Here is a 16286-nt window from a genome sequence, read left to right as displayed (position 1 = left end):
CTTATATCAGAAACAATTTCTTGAGTCAACAGTATATTCTCCACAATGCTTCTATCTTTAACAAATCCAGATTGATTGAGTGATATAATACTAGATAGTTTGGAAACCAATCTCTCATGAATCAGTCTAGAAAATATTTTGTTCACAAAGTTGCTCAGACTAATTGGTCTCATATCAGAGAAGGTGGTAACCATCTCTTTCTTTGGTAATAAGACCAAATTAGTATGAGTAACAAACTTGGACAGCTCTGCTCTACAAAAGAAAGCCTTCATCATATTAGTAACATCCTCTCCAATGATTTCCCAACAAGCTTGATAAAATACACCAGTAAAACCATCAGGTCCTCCTGCACTCTCACCATTTAGTTGAAAAACCACTGCCTTCACCTCTTCTTTAGTTGGTTCTGCTTCAATTCATAAGTTTTCTTCTTCAAAAATCATCCTGGGAAAATGATTTAAAATATCAAAATCTTTAGGATCTTCTTCCTTTGTAAATTGAGCAGTGTAGAATCTGATGGCTTCAGCAATTATTCCCCCTTCTTCTTCTATCCAGCTCCCATCATCTCCTTGGATTCTTCTAATTTGCATCTGTTTCCTTCTCCCCTGAACATAGGCATGAAATTTTTTTGTATTTCTATCCCCATCCTGAAACCACTGCATCCCAACTTTCTGTTTCCAAAATTCTTCCTCTAGATGTAAATATCTGTGTAATTCTGCCTGTACTTTATGCAATTCCTGTCTGTTATTAGGAGTTGGAAAATTCTGAAATTGAGTTTCCTTCACCTTAATGATCTCTTCAAGAGCTTCAATTTCTTGAAATATATTCCCAAAAGTTGCTTTACTCCATTGTGCCAATGCTGTTTTCACCTTCTTCAATTTATGATGAAAAAGTATGAAAGGATTTGCCAGAAAGTCAGCTGTCCAGTTTTGTTTAATCAACTCTATAAAACCTTCCTGCTTCACCCAAAAATTCAAAAACTTAAAAGGTTTTTTGATGCTTCTATTGTCTCCTGTGTAGGAAATTAACATAGGAGCATGATCTGACCCACTCCTAATCAAATGTTTGATACCTACACTAGAATACTTTGCTTGTAGGAGCAGATTACCCAAGCATCTATCCAATCTCTTAAAAATACAATCATCCCCACTTTGGCCATTCCACCAAGTAAATTTACTGCCACTAAATCCCAAATCTGATATTCCACAATTATGAATACAACCTCTGAAATCTTGAATTTCATTGATGGTTACTGGAAGACCACAAAATTTCTCATCTTCTGAGGTTATTGAATTAAAATCACCCCCAATCATCCAAGGAATATCAACTGAGGTAAATAAATCCTCCAAAGAGTCCCACAACTCCAATCTTTCAGTTTTAGTACTTTTTGCATACACTAATGACACTAGCATATCCTCCTGACTTCCTCTAACCCTTAATTTAATGGTTAAATGCTGCTGATGATCCACCATTATGTAATAGTCAAAAATATCTTCCACAAAATCCCAAATTTTACCAGATATATTAACTAATGCAAGCTCCATTCCAAGTCTCCTTCTATATTCCTCTATCTTGCCTGAATCTTGAAAAGGTTCCATTAATCCTATAAAACCAAAATGGTATTTTTGATTCAGTTTTATCAACCTTGTAAAAGCTTCCATGGTATTAACAGACCTAATATTCCATATAAGAGCATTCATCATGGTTTATTAAGTTTATTAATCTGCCTTCTAGTATAAACTCCACTCCCAGGTGGAACACTTGTCTCCCTTGATGTCTTTTTTCTAGCTTTTCCTCCTCCTTTTTGAAGATACTTTGGTGAAATATCTCCTACCTTAACAGCTGCTTCCAAATTATGCTCTAAAGTATGCACATCTAGGTCTTTGCTTCCCCCTTCAATATTGAGATTTGAAATTGGTCTGTCCTCCCACACTGTTATCTGCCCTGCTACTGTTGTTATGCCTTGTTCATGTTGTACCATGTTAATCTCATGATTTTCCAAATCTTGTAATGCCAAATCTTTGCTTTGATTATCACTCTCCCCTCCCTGCAATATTTGATTTAGATCTGGAGTCTGAAATATGAACATGTTATCATTTGCATCAGATTTTTCCCCTCTACTTGTGGCTGTTGTCTTGCTACTGTTCACATTGGATTGATTTGTATTCTTGTTCTTCTGCTCATCCTCCTGCCCTTGATGACATATTGTTGCAGGGTTTGTTTGACCACTTTTGCTTGGTGTCTGCATTTGGGACTCAACAGGTAAAATATCCTCCACATAATCATTCACTATGTGCTGCTCCCTTGATGTTTGTATGTGTTGGTTGTGGTTTTCATCCCCAGATATGATGTTGTCCCCTTGTGGTTGTTCTGTTTCCTTTGTTTTGTTTTCTATGTTCTTTTCCTGACTTTTGTGACTATATAAGCTCTTCTCAATCCATGTTCTAGTATCTTCATATGGCACCTGTTCATTATTCACCTTGTCATGGTTGTCTGATACCTCTTCCAGTACTGCAAATGCATTGGTATTTACCATGATTCCCTCCTTATTCTTTTGTATTGGACTCACTTCCCCAATTATAATTCCTGATTTATCCTTTTTATATTTGCTTCTTCTTTGCATCCATTCTTGCTTCCCAGTATTGTACCATCCCCTTCTCCCTTGTATGCCTTCTTTATTTGTGTTTCTGTAGAAACAAATTCTGCATTTTCTTTCCTTAATTTATCTCTGAATTGCTTATCCAGTTCAGGATTAAGTACTCTACATTCCTTCTCTTCATGACCTTGGAGTTTGCAGTGTTTGCAATATTTTGGTAAATAGTCATAATTGATCCTTACCCATTTTGATTTTATTATTCCGGATTCATCCTCTTCTGCAATGTTTATCCTCTTTGGTAATGATGCTAATAAATCAACCTCAACTTTGATTTTTGCACAGCTTGGCCTTATTTTATTTGCTGTGGCCAGATCTACAGTTAAAGGTTTCCCAACTGCTGTTGCCATGGAAAACACAGCCTCTTTAGCAAAAAAATTTGGAGGGAGTTCAGGAAGCTTATCCAAGCTACAGCCCTAGAAGTCTCTTCTTTTGGATTGAACCATGGATCCCATATGAGAGGTCTCATTTGGCAGTATCTGTCATGAACTTTTAAATAATATGCCGGGGTAGACATCATTCTCACATAATCTTCCAGAAAATTTAGTCGAATCAGAATATGTCTTTCATCAAGCAATCCTATGATTGGCACTCCTTTAATTCCACATTGACTTGGAATTACCTTCCTAAGTTCTTTTATATCAATGTTGTTATATGAAAACTTACCAATCACTGCATATTGTAATTTCTCCTTCACTATTATCTGTTGTATCTCATTAGATTTCCAAGCAATGAATGGTTCCCCATTGATGTATGTAATTTGCTTTGATGGAATGTCAACTGTAGTTGTTTCCATAATTTCGGGTTTTAACAAGTTTGCATAGGTTTTGTTCTGAATGTTGGGATTTGTATTTTCATTTTGTAAACAAATAGGTTGTGGAATTTGTTTGTTGGTTGTATTCTGGGTTACCGGTGGAGGTTGGCCACCTGTTGATTCGGCCATTCCAGCCAATGCTGGTGGCGGCTAGGGTTTTGGTCTATATTGGATTTAGAGAAAAGTTTAGAGAGAGAAAAGTTTAGAGAGAGAATTTTCTTACTCATTGGCTGCTTCTTAATTCTTGAGGCAACATTTTTCTGGAAAGAAAAGAAAAATTTGCACAAACATTGAAATATGGTTTGAGAGAAAATGTGATTATCTCTTTTGGCAATATTTCAATTGCTACGACGGAAATGTGATAATTTGAAGTTATATATTTTAATACTCATGAAGTTCATGCTAAATTGAAGTTATCTCATCCGTGTTCCCTATTTATAAATACTTGTTTCCCAGATGATGAAATTATCAAAAATTCTTAATATCCTATTGTCAGTTTCTTTCTGGATTAGTATGTGAAAGCAGAATATGACCACCACTACATTTATATGAAAGTCATAAATAATATAACAAGATTGGGTATTATATTCCAATTCCTGCGGAAAGTAGATCACATTCAGATGTGCAAGTTGAACAAATTAAAGAGCAACACATGGCCACTTATCTAGAGTCAACAAGGCTATAGTCAAAAAGGAGAATAATGTGAAAGCTCAATCTTTCTAATATGCTTTTCGCTTTTCCTGAACTTCTACTTTTTTAAAATAACAACTAAGAGCACGTTTGTATAACTGAAAAAAGTGGCTTTTAAATACAAATGTTGAAAGTACTTTTTAAGTGTTAAAGTTATTTTATAAATAAGTAATTACGTGTTTGGATAAAAGTCTTTAAAGATTTTTTAAAAGTAAAGGTAGCATTAAAATTAACAGAAAATAAAAGGGATACAAGGGTAAAGTTGTTGGTCAAACCAAAATGACTTTTAAGGCAAAAAAATAAGTTGGGATTGAGCAGCTTCTTGGTTTTGACTTATTTTAAGCATTTTTTTAACTTATATTAAGTTATTTTTTATTTTATCAAACACCCAAATAAGTTAAAAATGATTTATAAGCTAGTTGATAAATTTATAAGTCAATCCAAACGGGCTCTAGGTGTCAATTCAAGCAAGCTTAAATCATTTAAATGAATTTTCATTGTTTGGGTCAATTTAACTCCTTGTTAGTCCCATATAATAAAAGCTAGTTTATCAAACACTAGTAGTGGCAATTTTGAAATAAAAACTCATATAAGGGGATTGAAGAAGTTCTAGAATGACATAGTTGAGCTTTGAACCTGTGACCTAAAATAACTTTTGATTCTTTCTATCATTTTTTTATATCAAGGAGATTCAACCGTTTATATATTCAAATTATTTTATTTTTATCATATTTCAACAATATGATTTTTCGTTGAAGGGGTACAAATCGCCTTCCTTCTTACTAGCTCCACCCCTGACTAGACGTCGTAAATTTTTTCAGTTTCTATAAGTTTCTGACAAGACTAAAATACTCATAGTTAATATAACATATTAACGTGACTAAATTTTAATTGTAGTGTATAGTCTTCCGACTTCTTTATAATAATCATGATCTTCTATAACAATATTTTACTATAATGATAAAAAAAAAAAATTAAAAACGATTTTCATCTTATGTATATTATATATTCTCCACAACAACATTTAGCTATAGCAACCAAAATTATCCCAACAAACGACGACGTTCTAGAGAGATTTGAGTGTACGTTATTTTTCAACAAATTTAAATTGGGAAAAGGGTCAAATTTACTTTCCAAGTATGGTTTATAGTTTAAATTTGCTCACCGTCAAAGTTTGAGATTAAATTTGCCCTATCCAGTAGGATACTTGATAAATTTGCCCTTATATGTGGATGGAAGTGTGACTTGGACTCCATAACACAAAAAAATTAGCCACGTCAGATTCACCGTCCACGTAAGCTCCCAACTCTAATTACTTTAACTCGTTTCCCCATCCCATAAAATCATACAACCCCGGTTCATTTTATTTAGAAAGAGAGGGAATCACCCCCATTTCGGTCTTAATGCAAAACCAGTATCCCATCCTTTTCCCCATCCCATAATGCACAAACCAGTATCCCACCAGCAACAAGAGTAAACTTGAAGGTAAGAAGTAAGAACCATATAATTCTGAACTAAATCAGTATACAAAAGAGGTACATCAGCTCCAAAAGCAAAGAAACTTTTGACACCTAAACATGCTTGTATAGAGAATCACCACCCTTTAAGTTTGCTGCCAAATGCATGGAGTTAGTATTGCATTGCATGATACAGAGGTACTATGAGTACAGCTAAAAAAGCAGCTTAACCCAATTTTTAGTGCAAACATGGCATGATACAGAGGTACTATCATTATATAGCACTGTGCAATGCAAATTATAAGATGTTGGATCATCACTTAATAATACAGCCATATTAAGTGATACCAGTTTGACGTGGCTAATTTTTTTGTGTTGTGGTGTCCAAATCACACTTCCATCCATTTAAGGTCAAATTTATCAAGTATTCTAACGGGGAGGGCAAATTTAATTCTAAACTTTGACGAAGGATAAATTTAAACTATGAACTATACTTGGAGGGTAAATTAACCCTTTCCCCAATTTAAAGTTGTATTCCATCTGTAACTAGCTCCTTCTTTCTAAAACTAGCTCCTTCTTTTTCTTTCTCTTTGAAAAGTTTACGTTGACCCCCTTTTTCAGGTATATTCTGAATGTTAGGTTGTGCTTTCGTAACGGACGCAAAATTTGAAACTAGAATCTGTAGTCAATGCTTTATTTATCACTGTATTATTGACTAACTGTTTTTTTGCCAACTACGCTGTCCACATTCAATGTTTCATTCACGTTAGACCCTTTTTTTTTTTACTGAACGGAATGTTCTGTTTCCACTTCTGTCACTGAATTCTTTTTCATTTTTCTGAATATAGCAATAACTACTCCTTCCATATTTCATTAGATTAGCAAAGTAAATAGAAAAAGTTCCCTTATTTTGTGTGATCAGACATAGAGAGATCCCAATAGAAATGTAAAATCTCGATACAGTTATTTATATTAACTAGTCTCTGCACGTCATTTTCAATCAATCTCAATCATAGTAAGATATATTAGATAATATTATTTGTAATTATATTTAGATCGTAAGAGCCCAATTTCTCTTGTTTTACTTTTTATTTTTTTGTTATATGTTTCTCCATTTTGTTATAATGATAGCAACAGTGAATATAATTATTTAACACGTGATATTTCGTGTAAGGCACGTTCATACAAATTTAAGTTGATCATGAAAGTAAAATACAATATCTAAAAAGAAAAAAATCAAGTTCTCCCGCCGCCGAAATTTTTTATGACTTCATGGCAGTTTTCGTGTATTTTCTTTCAATTAGACATTTATATCTTCCAACTTGCAAAAGTAGTATTTATTTTAAATTCTATTTTCAATTATGATATTTTATGTTAGCCAAAATAGCCCATACAATCGTGGTAGAATTAGACTAAAAGGGTATATAAGCCGTTCAATATTTGAAGGATATTTCGGTCAACCAACATTTATATTCATGCTTTTAAAATAACATAGATAAGTACTCCTATTAATTATGGTATTACCTACAAATTACGAGGTGTAAGAGAACAAAGATTAGGTAGGCGTTTGGCCATGAAAACCAAATATTTTTCACTTTATTTGGTATTTTAGAGTTGGAGTTGAAGTTGTAATTGAACATGAAGTTGTGTTTGGTTATAGTTTTTGCAAAGAATATTGATTGTTTAAATTATTGAAAGTGAAAACAAGTATTTTTTGTGTTTTTCAAATCACTTCAAATTGTATTTGAAATTTTCATGGCTAAACGTTTATTTTCAAATAAAGAAAAAAAAAATTCCCCAAAAAAATGAAAAAATTTCATGGCCAAACGGGCTCGATGTCTTTAGTTAAGCCCTGAAAGGGAAAAGCGAAGAAGGAAAAAAAAAAAAGACTTAAGGGTTCTTGACCGAATGGTTGAAATACTGGCAAATATAAAAATTGTCTTCTTTTTCCTTTTACCTTAATTTTTTCTAGAAGGTAAAAAAAAAAACTCCTAATGCTTCTTCTATTCTGATTGGAAATCTTTCTAGTTTTACGTGAACCCAAGGGCGGATCTAGGGCCCGCCGAGGATGTTCACCCGAACACTCTCAAAAAAAAATTACATATATATAAGGTATATTTTTATTTTTTATGTCCATATATAGATTTTGAACACCCTAAAAACAAGAAAAAAAATTAATAAAGTGATTTAGGGTGTTCAAAATTTAAGATTTTAACTTCAAATCTCAGGCACAAAAAAGCATCTTTTGCTCTACGATTTCTTTGTCATTGATGATTCAACATCGTTCCATTAGATAGTACATTATTTTTATAATAAAAAAATTGCCTCCTTTACTTGCAAATTTCAAAGTTCCACTTTGACAAGTATAAAAATATCAGAGAAATCAAAAGATAATAAAGCAATATGGTGAGATAAATGTAATTTAATGTAATTTCTCTAAGTCTTTACAAGAACTTTTGGGTCCGAATTTAAGAATGAATTTTTTTTTAGTAAATAGTGGTTTTCCTTCCAGTGCGGAGAATCAAAATTAATCAGGCATGGATAACGAATACCGAATAATTATAAAAGTACTAGATGGCCTATGCCCGTGCTGCGCACGAGCCTAACACTTCAGATTATAGTGTATCTATGTATATGTAGTTGTGTTTAGATAGTGATTATATATATATATATATATATATACACTATGTTCCAAATACGATTAATATAACATTGTAGTTTGTGTTCCGTATCTAAAACTTTATTATATTCGTGTTTGCTACGAAAATTTATTAATACTTTTTAAAAGAGAAGACTTGTTTAAAAGAAAACTATTTTCCTTTCTTTGAGATAAAATAATAGCAATATTTAAGCATCAGTTGATACTTTCAATTTTAATTCGATTAATTTAAAGATGTAAAATACTTATTGTTTTTTATTGACTTTTGATTTGGATAATTTTAATTCAAATTATTAAATTAATTTTACATGTTTAAAACGAAACAAAGTAGAAATTGATTTTCTATTTAAACGAAGAAATGCTATTTTTAAATTTTTGGTAAATATTCTCGGTTTAGTTTATTTTACTTGTCATGTTGTCTTTTGCATGGTTTTTAAGAAAATGTGAATTAGAATTATTCATTTGATATTAATCTCTTTTCACATTTATTAGAGTAAGAATAAAAATAAAAAAGTAATTAAATTATATTTTATTTTTTAAATATATATATTTTAAGTATATTTAGTTTAGTAAACATAACAAATAAATGACATGGCGGAATAGCAAATACAGCAATTAAATATTTTGAAGATACTTTGGGAATTACATGAATATTATTTGATTTTTTAATATATGGGGGTGCACGTTTCTTTTTTTTTTAAATATGGGGTCCACTTTTTTTTATGAGTTCAGAGAGGGTGGGGTCCACTTTTTTCATGAGTTTGGAGAGGGTGGGGTCCACCCTATCTTTTTTTTTTTTAAGAGTGACTGACGACGAAGCATGGGTAAATCGATGCTTCTATATAGTAGAAAAATAGAAATATAATAAAGTATTTCTATCTACTTTTTAGAAGAGTTGGTAATATAAAGTATAAAAAGTCATTTTTTTGTCCTTAAATAAAAAGGTGGGTGGGACCACAAAGGATTTTTTTGCCGTTAAATAAAAAAGTAGGATCGAACACGGACGATGATCTTGCCTCTATAAACCGGCTCTTCTATATAGTAGTAATAGTAAAGTAATACATATAATTTTTTTATTAAATTTTGATTTGGATAATTCTAATTCAAATTATTATATTAATTTTACATGTTTAAAATGAAACAAAATATAAATTGTAAATATTTTTTGTTTAACTCATTTTACTTGTCATGTTATTTTTCACACGGTTTTTTAAGGAAACGTCAATTAGAATTATAATTTCACTAATTTATCTTATTAATTATTTGATCTCCATTTAATATTATTTTTTCTTTTGTGAGATTAATCTCTTTTCACATTTATTAGAGTAAGGAAAAAATAAAAAAAATAATGAAATTCTATCTTATTTTAATATATAAGTATTTTAAATATGTTGTTGTACAATAATTTCATTTGCTCCCACTAATGGGTTGATACGCATGTGGCAATGAATCTATCATTATTGATTTAATTTTTTGATTTCTAAGCACTTTTTTTTAACATTATTTGTTTCTTTTAATATGGGTTTCACTTCTTTTTTTAATATTGCTTGATTTTTTTTAGTATGGGGTCCACTTTTTTTTTTTCTGTGAGTTTGGATGTGGTGGGTTCCACTTTTTTTTTTTTTTTTCTCTTTGTTGTTTTTTTTAAATACTGGTTGGTGTTTAATATGGGGCCATGAAGAACTTCTATTTTTTAATTTTTATTAAATATTTTTTGTTTAACTCATTTTACTTGTCACGTTGTTTTTTACACGATTTTTTAAGGAAACGTCAATTAGAATTATAATTTCACTAATTTACCTTATTAATTATTTGATCTCCATTTAATATTATTTTTTATTTTATGACATTAATCTCTTTTCACATTTATTAGAGTAAGGAAAAAATGAAAAAGTAATTAAAATCTATCTTATTTTAATATATAAGTATTTTAAGTATGTTGTTGTACAATAATTTTATTTGCTCCCACTAATGGGTTGATACGCATGTGGCAATGAATCCATCATTATTGATTTAATTGTTTGATTTTTTAAGCATTTTTTTTAACATTGTTTTTTTTTAATATGAGATTCACTTTTTTTTTTTTTTTAATATTGCTTGATTTTGTTAATATGGGGTTCACTTTTTTTTTTTGTGGCCTTTTTTGTTTAACTCATTTTACTTGTCATGTTGTTTTTTACATGATTTTTTAAGGAAACGTCAATTAGAATTATAATTTTATTAATTTACCTTATTAATTATTTGATCTCCATTTAATATTATTTTTTATTTTATGACATTAATCTCTTTTCATATTTATTAGAGTAAGGAAAAAATGAAAAAGTAATTAAATTCTATCTTATTTTAATATATAAGTATTTTAAGTATGTTGTTGTACAATAATTTCATTTGTTCCCACTAATGGGTTGATACGCATGTGGCAATAAATCCATCATTATTGATTTAATTGTTTGATTTTCTAAACACTTTTGTATTTTAAGTATGTTGCTGTATAATAATTTCATTTGCTCCCTCTAATGGGTTAATATGCATGTGGCAATGAATCAATCATTATTGATTTAATTGTTTGATTTTCTAAGCACTTTTTTCTTTTTAACATTGTTTGTTTTTTTAATATGGGATTCACTTTTTTTTTTTTTTAATATTGCTTGATTTTGTTAATATGGGATCCACTTTTTTTTTTCTCTCGTGAGTTTGGATGTGGTGGATTCCACTTTTTTTTTTTAATTACTGGTTGGTGTATAATATGGGGCCCAATTTTTTTTTTTTAATATTAGTTGTTGTTTAATATATATGGAGCCCACAATTTTTTTGGGGCCCACATTTTTTTATTTTTGAAACGGACGATACACGGGTTTTTAAGGAAACGTCAATTAGAATTATAATTTCACTAATTTACCTTATTAATTATTTGATCTCCATTTAATATTATTTTTTCTTTTATGACATTAATCTATTTTCACATTTATTAGAGTAAGGAAAAAATGAAAAAGTAATTAAATTCTATCTTATTTTAATATATAAGTATTTTAAGTATGTTGCTGTATAATAATTTCATTTGCTCCTACTAATAGGTTGATACACATGTGGCAATAAATCCATCATTATTGATTTAATTGTTTGATTTTCTAAGCACCTAATTTTTAACATTGTTTGTTTTTTTAATATGGGATTCACTTTTTTTTTTTTAATATTACTTGTTTTTGTTAATATGAGATCCACTTTTTTTTTAATTACTGGTTGGTGTTTAATATGGGGCCCATTTTTTTTTTTTAATATTAGTTATTGTTTAATATATATGGGGCATTTTTTTTTAATTATTAGTTGTTGTTTAAAATAATAATATATATGGGGCCCACAATGTTTTTGGGGCCCTCAAGTTTTTATTACGGACGACGAAAAATGATCCGACTCGTGCTTCTATACAGTGTAAATACAAAAGAAAAAGGGGAATGCGCATTTGCTTGTACTAGCTTCCGTTCCTTAACAAGAAATTCTTAGAGTCACATGCGCTTATTTGACATCGTGCTGTGTGTTCATCTCATAATATAGAAAGGAATAAATCGTGGATGGAAAAAGTTGACTAAATATACAACCTTTTTATTTACACGTTCCTAGCATATCCACTTGTGTATTGTGTCCTTCCTATTTCCTTCTTGGCCATATCATGTGGCTAATGGCTTCCACACTCCCCCACTCCCCCAATTTACAGGGCGGCTTTAGCATACCGAACTCATATAAAATTCAATATTTTTGATATAGAATATAAATTTATATGTAAAAATCTATATAAATTATGACAAAACTAGAAAATATAAATTCATAACTTTAAAAGTATAATGAATTCAATGTTATAAACTTTAAATGTTAAACTTATAAAACTTTAAATTTTAAATCCATCGTTGCCCAATTTTTCCAAGCCCATCACTTCTCAACATTCCTCCAAACTTTCCCTATAAAACCCCCAGTATCCCAAAATATCCTCTTTAACACTCTTTTAACACTACCACATTTGTAAAAAAAATAAAAATGGCCTCTCATTTTTCCCTCTTCCTCACCTTCTTACTTGTTCTTCTCTTCATCTCACCTTCCACATCTCTCACATGTTCTTCCCAAACTTTCTCATCCAACACAAAATTCACCAATTGCACTGATCTTCCTTCTCTCAAATCTTTCCTTCATTGGACTTTTGACACAACCAAACACACCCTATCTATTGCCTTCACTGCTTCTCCAGCTTCACCTGATGGCTGGATTGCCTGGGGCATTAACCCTAATGCCCAAGCTATGGTTGGGACACAATCCCTTATAGCATTTAAAAATGCCAAAGGCTCCGTAATTGTTAATACGTACAACCTTACGTCTTATAAATCAATTACGGAGTCTAAGCTTTTGTACAATGTTCTTGATTCCAAAGCAGAGTCGTCATCTGATGGGGTAATGACAATATTTGCCACGTTGGAGTTACCTAAAAATACGAAAACAGTTAACCAGGTGTGGCAGGTGGGACCCGCGGTTAAAGATGGAATGCCAGTAGTGCATGAGTTTGAGGCTGATAATTTGAATTCTAAAACTACTTTGGATTTGGCTACTTCGGCTACTAGTGAAGGGAATAAGAATAATAATGTTACTGCTAGTACTAGTAATAGTAGTAGTGGGCAAAGTGGAAAAGAAACTGGAGGATCTTCAAGAATGTTGAAAAGTGAAACTAGTGTTTTTGCCTTCTTGTTCTTCCTTGGAGTTGTGCTTTTGCAGCTTTAGATGCGGTTCAAGTTTTTGTCCTTTTCTTGTATTACTATTATTTTCTGTTTTGGCGATGTAATAACGACTGTTAGTGGTAGTGCACAATTAAACCAGTTTACAAAAATTTCAGATTTATGTTTGATTGTATACATCTTATAGTAATGTTCATGTTTCATTCTAATCTTTACACATGTTTTCCAATTTCATCTTTATAAATCCCAAACAAAGTGTTCTCTTCTTTTTTTTGCAAGAAAATATGATAAAACATAACTCCATCTTCAACTTTTAATCTCATAAATTTTAAGTAGAGTGAAAAATATTTGGAATCTATGGCTAAATTTAATGTGTATAAACTAAAATTTCATATTTAAGTTCTTTATTTTGTTAATCTGCTCCGAAAAGAAGAAAACTTATGTACATTGAAAATTCTTTGACTTTAGATTTTTTATTTTATCTTTACTGAGTTAATGAGATCACTTATTATACAAAAGTCGCATCATATTTAAGATTACAAATTATAAAAACATTTTTGATGCGTATGTGTTAGAAATAGAGAGAGAGAGAGGGAGTCTAGAGTAGTATTAAAAGGAGGTTGAAATGCTGATAGGTGTGAGACTGTGAGCTGTGACAGTGTGGGGCACAATTTATTTCCGCTACCTACCACCGAGGGGCAAGAAATAAATAATGATGCTCCATAACTTCCATTTAATTTGCGTCCCTTTCTATTCTAGTTAATTCTTGTAGAAATATGTCAATCAAATAAGTATAAAGTTTTGCGGTGAAAAAGACAAAGATGCTAGTGCAAGAAAATGAACATAGATTAAACATCTTGAGTATGATGTACTAGATTCTTTTTCTTTTCAGGTGGCGTGGAAGGGATGACATATAATTATGGAAAAGGACAAGTATTGATATGGTAAAAGGCCTAAATAGCAATTTAACTTTAGCCGCTTTAAAATTTACGTAAGAGTATGTCTTATCTAATTATAATTAAGTTAAAAAAAATCATATGCATATTTATTGATTTTATATAAATATTGAATGCTAGTAATTTTTATGAGAGTGATTTATTATCGGTTTGGTACTAGACCTTGTTTTAAGATGTAAGATAGGTGTTGTATTAATTCAATCCTACCTACTCAATCGTCTTAATTCAATCCTACCTACTCAATCGTCTACTTTACTAAATTTATTTATGGTGCCTATATTAGTTGATGATGGAATTAATAATACTTTATGTAGAGATCTTCTTTTTCTTTCAAGGAAAGAGGTATCTTAAAGTTGATCTTTCCACCACAAAAGAGAGAAAAAGAAATAGAATAAGAAAAAGAAAAGTAATATTATAATGCTTCTTTAAAGAAAAAAGAGCAAAACAAAGTCTTTAAAGAGCAAAACAAAGTATCACAAGACCCAATTATGTCTTACTATTCTCGATCTATATCAAGAATGTGACGAACCTTTTTAAATTGACTGTGACGACTCGTTATGTCTTTTTTTGATTAATTATTGCATTACAAAGCGATTGTTTGCTTTTTCAATTATAGAATATTGAATCATGTGGCATGAACGTGTTCTTGACGTACTCTCCGGAGGTCAAGCAGTTGTACATGCGGTAATTTTGCACTTCTCTGCATGTGCATATAAGTATCCACATTGCAGAATCTTTACATATGACTTAAATACACGATAAAATATTGTAAGTGATAAAATGACTTTGTTTTAAAATTTATTGAGATTCAACCTTTTACTGCTTTAACTTATCAAAAAAAACAAAAAAATAAGTGTTAGACCCCGTATTTTATACGTCGAGTTATTCGCGAAGGAATCGACGTGAGATAGAAACCCTTAATTCTTAATTTCTAAACTAGAACTAATCGGTTATAAATTTTACTTAGTATAAAAATGTTATTGGAGATTAGGAACTACTTAATTGTGGTGTTAAGTAAAAGTTAGTGGCAACAATGAGCCAAGAATGCACATTAACGTGCAATGGCCAAAAGATGACTCAAAGTTATCTAAAATAAGGCTATTATGGAAGACATACAAATATGCTTTTAAACATTAATTCATCCACTATACTTACATTGTATTGTGGAAAACTAAGTTGAAAGAAAACCAATGTGAGGGTCGGCCAAGTGACCGAAATTATGGAGAGAAAAGGTGAGACATGCATTTAAATATTGAAGACATCCATTATTTTATGAAGACATGCATTATTTTATGAAGGTATACAAGCTGGATGAATCATTGCACATTTAAATATTGCCAATTCATTCTTGTATGATTGCAACGGACAAAGGTTAGTGTATGAATCATCCACTACACATGCAATTACATTGTAAACAATTAAAAGGAAAGGAGAGACAAGGGAGGCTCGACCAACATGTAGCCGAAAGTGAGGGAGAAAGAAAATGAAATTAAATGCAAAGTTAATTGAGTGGCTCAATGTAATGAGTGGTGCATGTGCACAACTTGTAGGCATCTTAGTTTAATCAAATGGATAACTAAGAAAGCTCATCTTCTCATTTCAACTTCACAACACAAAAAATAGAAAACTTTAGAGAGAGAGAGGGAAGCTCTCGGCCAAGGCTGGCCGAAATTGAGCTCCAAAATTGTTGATCCAAAAATTATTTTCCAAGGTGTTTCAACCCTTTAGAAGGTCCCTATAAACGTGAAGATAGTCATTGGAGCAACAAGAACCATTATCATTTCAATTCACAAACTCTAGCCAAGTTGAGAAGTCGAATTGTCAAGGTAAGATCTAACTTTCTTTTACATGTGTTAAGGGTGATGTAGATGTGTAAATATAAGTTTCATGCATGAAATGATGTGTGTTGATGTTGGAACATGATAGTAGCCATGGAATTATATATGTTGATGTTGAAGTATGGTTGTAACTTGGTGAACATGAATTGCATGCATAAAATCATGAATGTTGGTGCTGGAATGTTAATGTGGCCGTAGGGACTGTTTTAGTGGCAACGGTGGACTGATTTTCTTTGGTAATTATGGTTGATGCTATCATAGATTGCATGGTAAAAAGAATGAAAAGAATTGGAAGGTTAAAGGTGAAGTTGTGTTAGTATGAATATAAATTGAATCCATGAAATTTTGTGTGTGATGTTGAAGCATGGTTAAAACCGTATAGGGACTGTTTTGTGTGGAAGATAGTGAACTGATTTTACTTGATATTTTGATTGTTGTTGTCATGAATTTTATGATGGAGATGAAGGTGTTTAATGGTTGGAGTTGGAACTAAAATCGTTTGTGGGT

At 31.1% G+C, this 16286-nt stretch overlaps 2 protein-coding genes across 2 annotated transcripts; one reads left to right on the top strand and one right to left on the bottom strand.

Annotated features, from left to right (window-relative positions):
• Positions 1-413: 413 nt before the first annotated feature.
• On the bottom strand, positions 414-1700 carry LOC132611739 (uncharacterized). Its single transcript, XM_060326120.1, has one exon. The coding sequence runs from the start codon at positions 1698-1700 to the stop codon at positions 414-416; it is 1287 nt and encodes a 428-aa protein (XP_060182103.1).
• A 10539-nt stretch (positions 1701-12239) lies between these two features.
• LOC132610733 (cytochrome b561 and DOMON domain-containing protein At3g25290) lies at positions 12240-13200 on the top strand. The gene has a single exon (XM_060325089.1). The coding sequence runs from the start codon at positions 12300-12302 to the stop codon at positions 13029-13031; it is 732 nt and encodes a 243-aa protein (XP_060181072.1). The 5' UTR covers positions 12240-12299; the 3' UTR covers positions 13032-13200.
• Positions 13201-16286: the final 3086 nt, after the last annotated feature.

This window comes from Lycium barbarum, chromosome 9, assembly GCF_019175385.1.
Source record: "Lycium barbarum isolate Lr01 chromosome 9, ASM1917538v2, whole genome shotgun sequence".
In the NCBI taxonomy this organism is placed as follows: Eukaryota; Viridiplantae; Streptophyta; class Magnoliopsida; order Solanales; family Solanaceae; genus Lycium; species Lycium barbarum.
This window is presented reverse-complemented; position numbering and strand designations above follow the sequence as displayed.

Bases quoted from the DNA above. Each gene is read 5' to 3' on its own strand.
- LOC132611739 (XM_060326120.1), bottom strand. From the start codon at position 1,700: ATGATGAATGCTCTTATATGGAATATTAGGTCTGTTAATACCATGGAA.
- LOC132610733 (XM_060325089.1), top strand. From the start codon at position 12,300: ATGGCCTCTCATTTTTCCCTCTTCCTCACCTTCTTACTTGTTCTTCTC.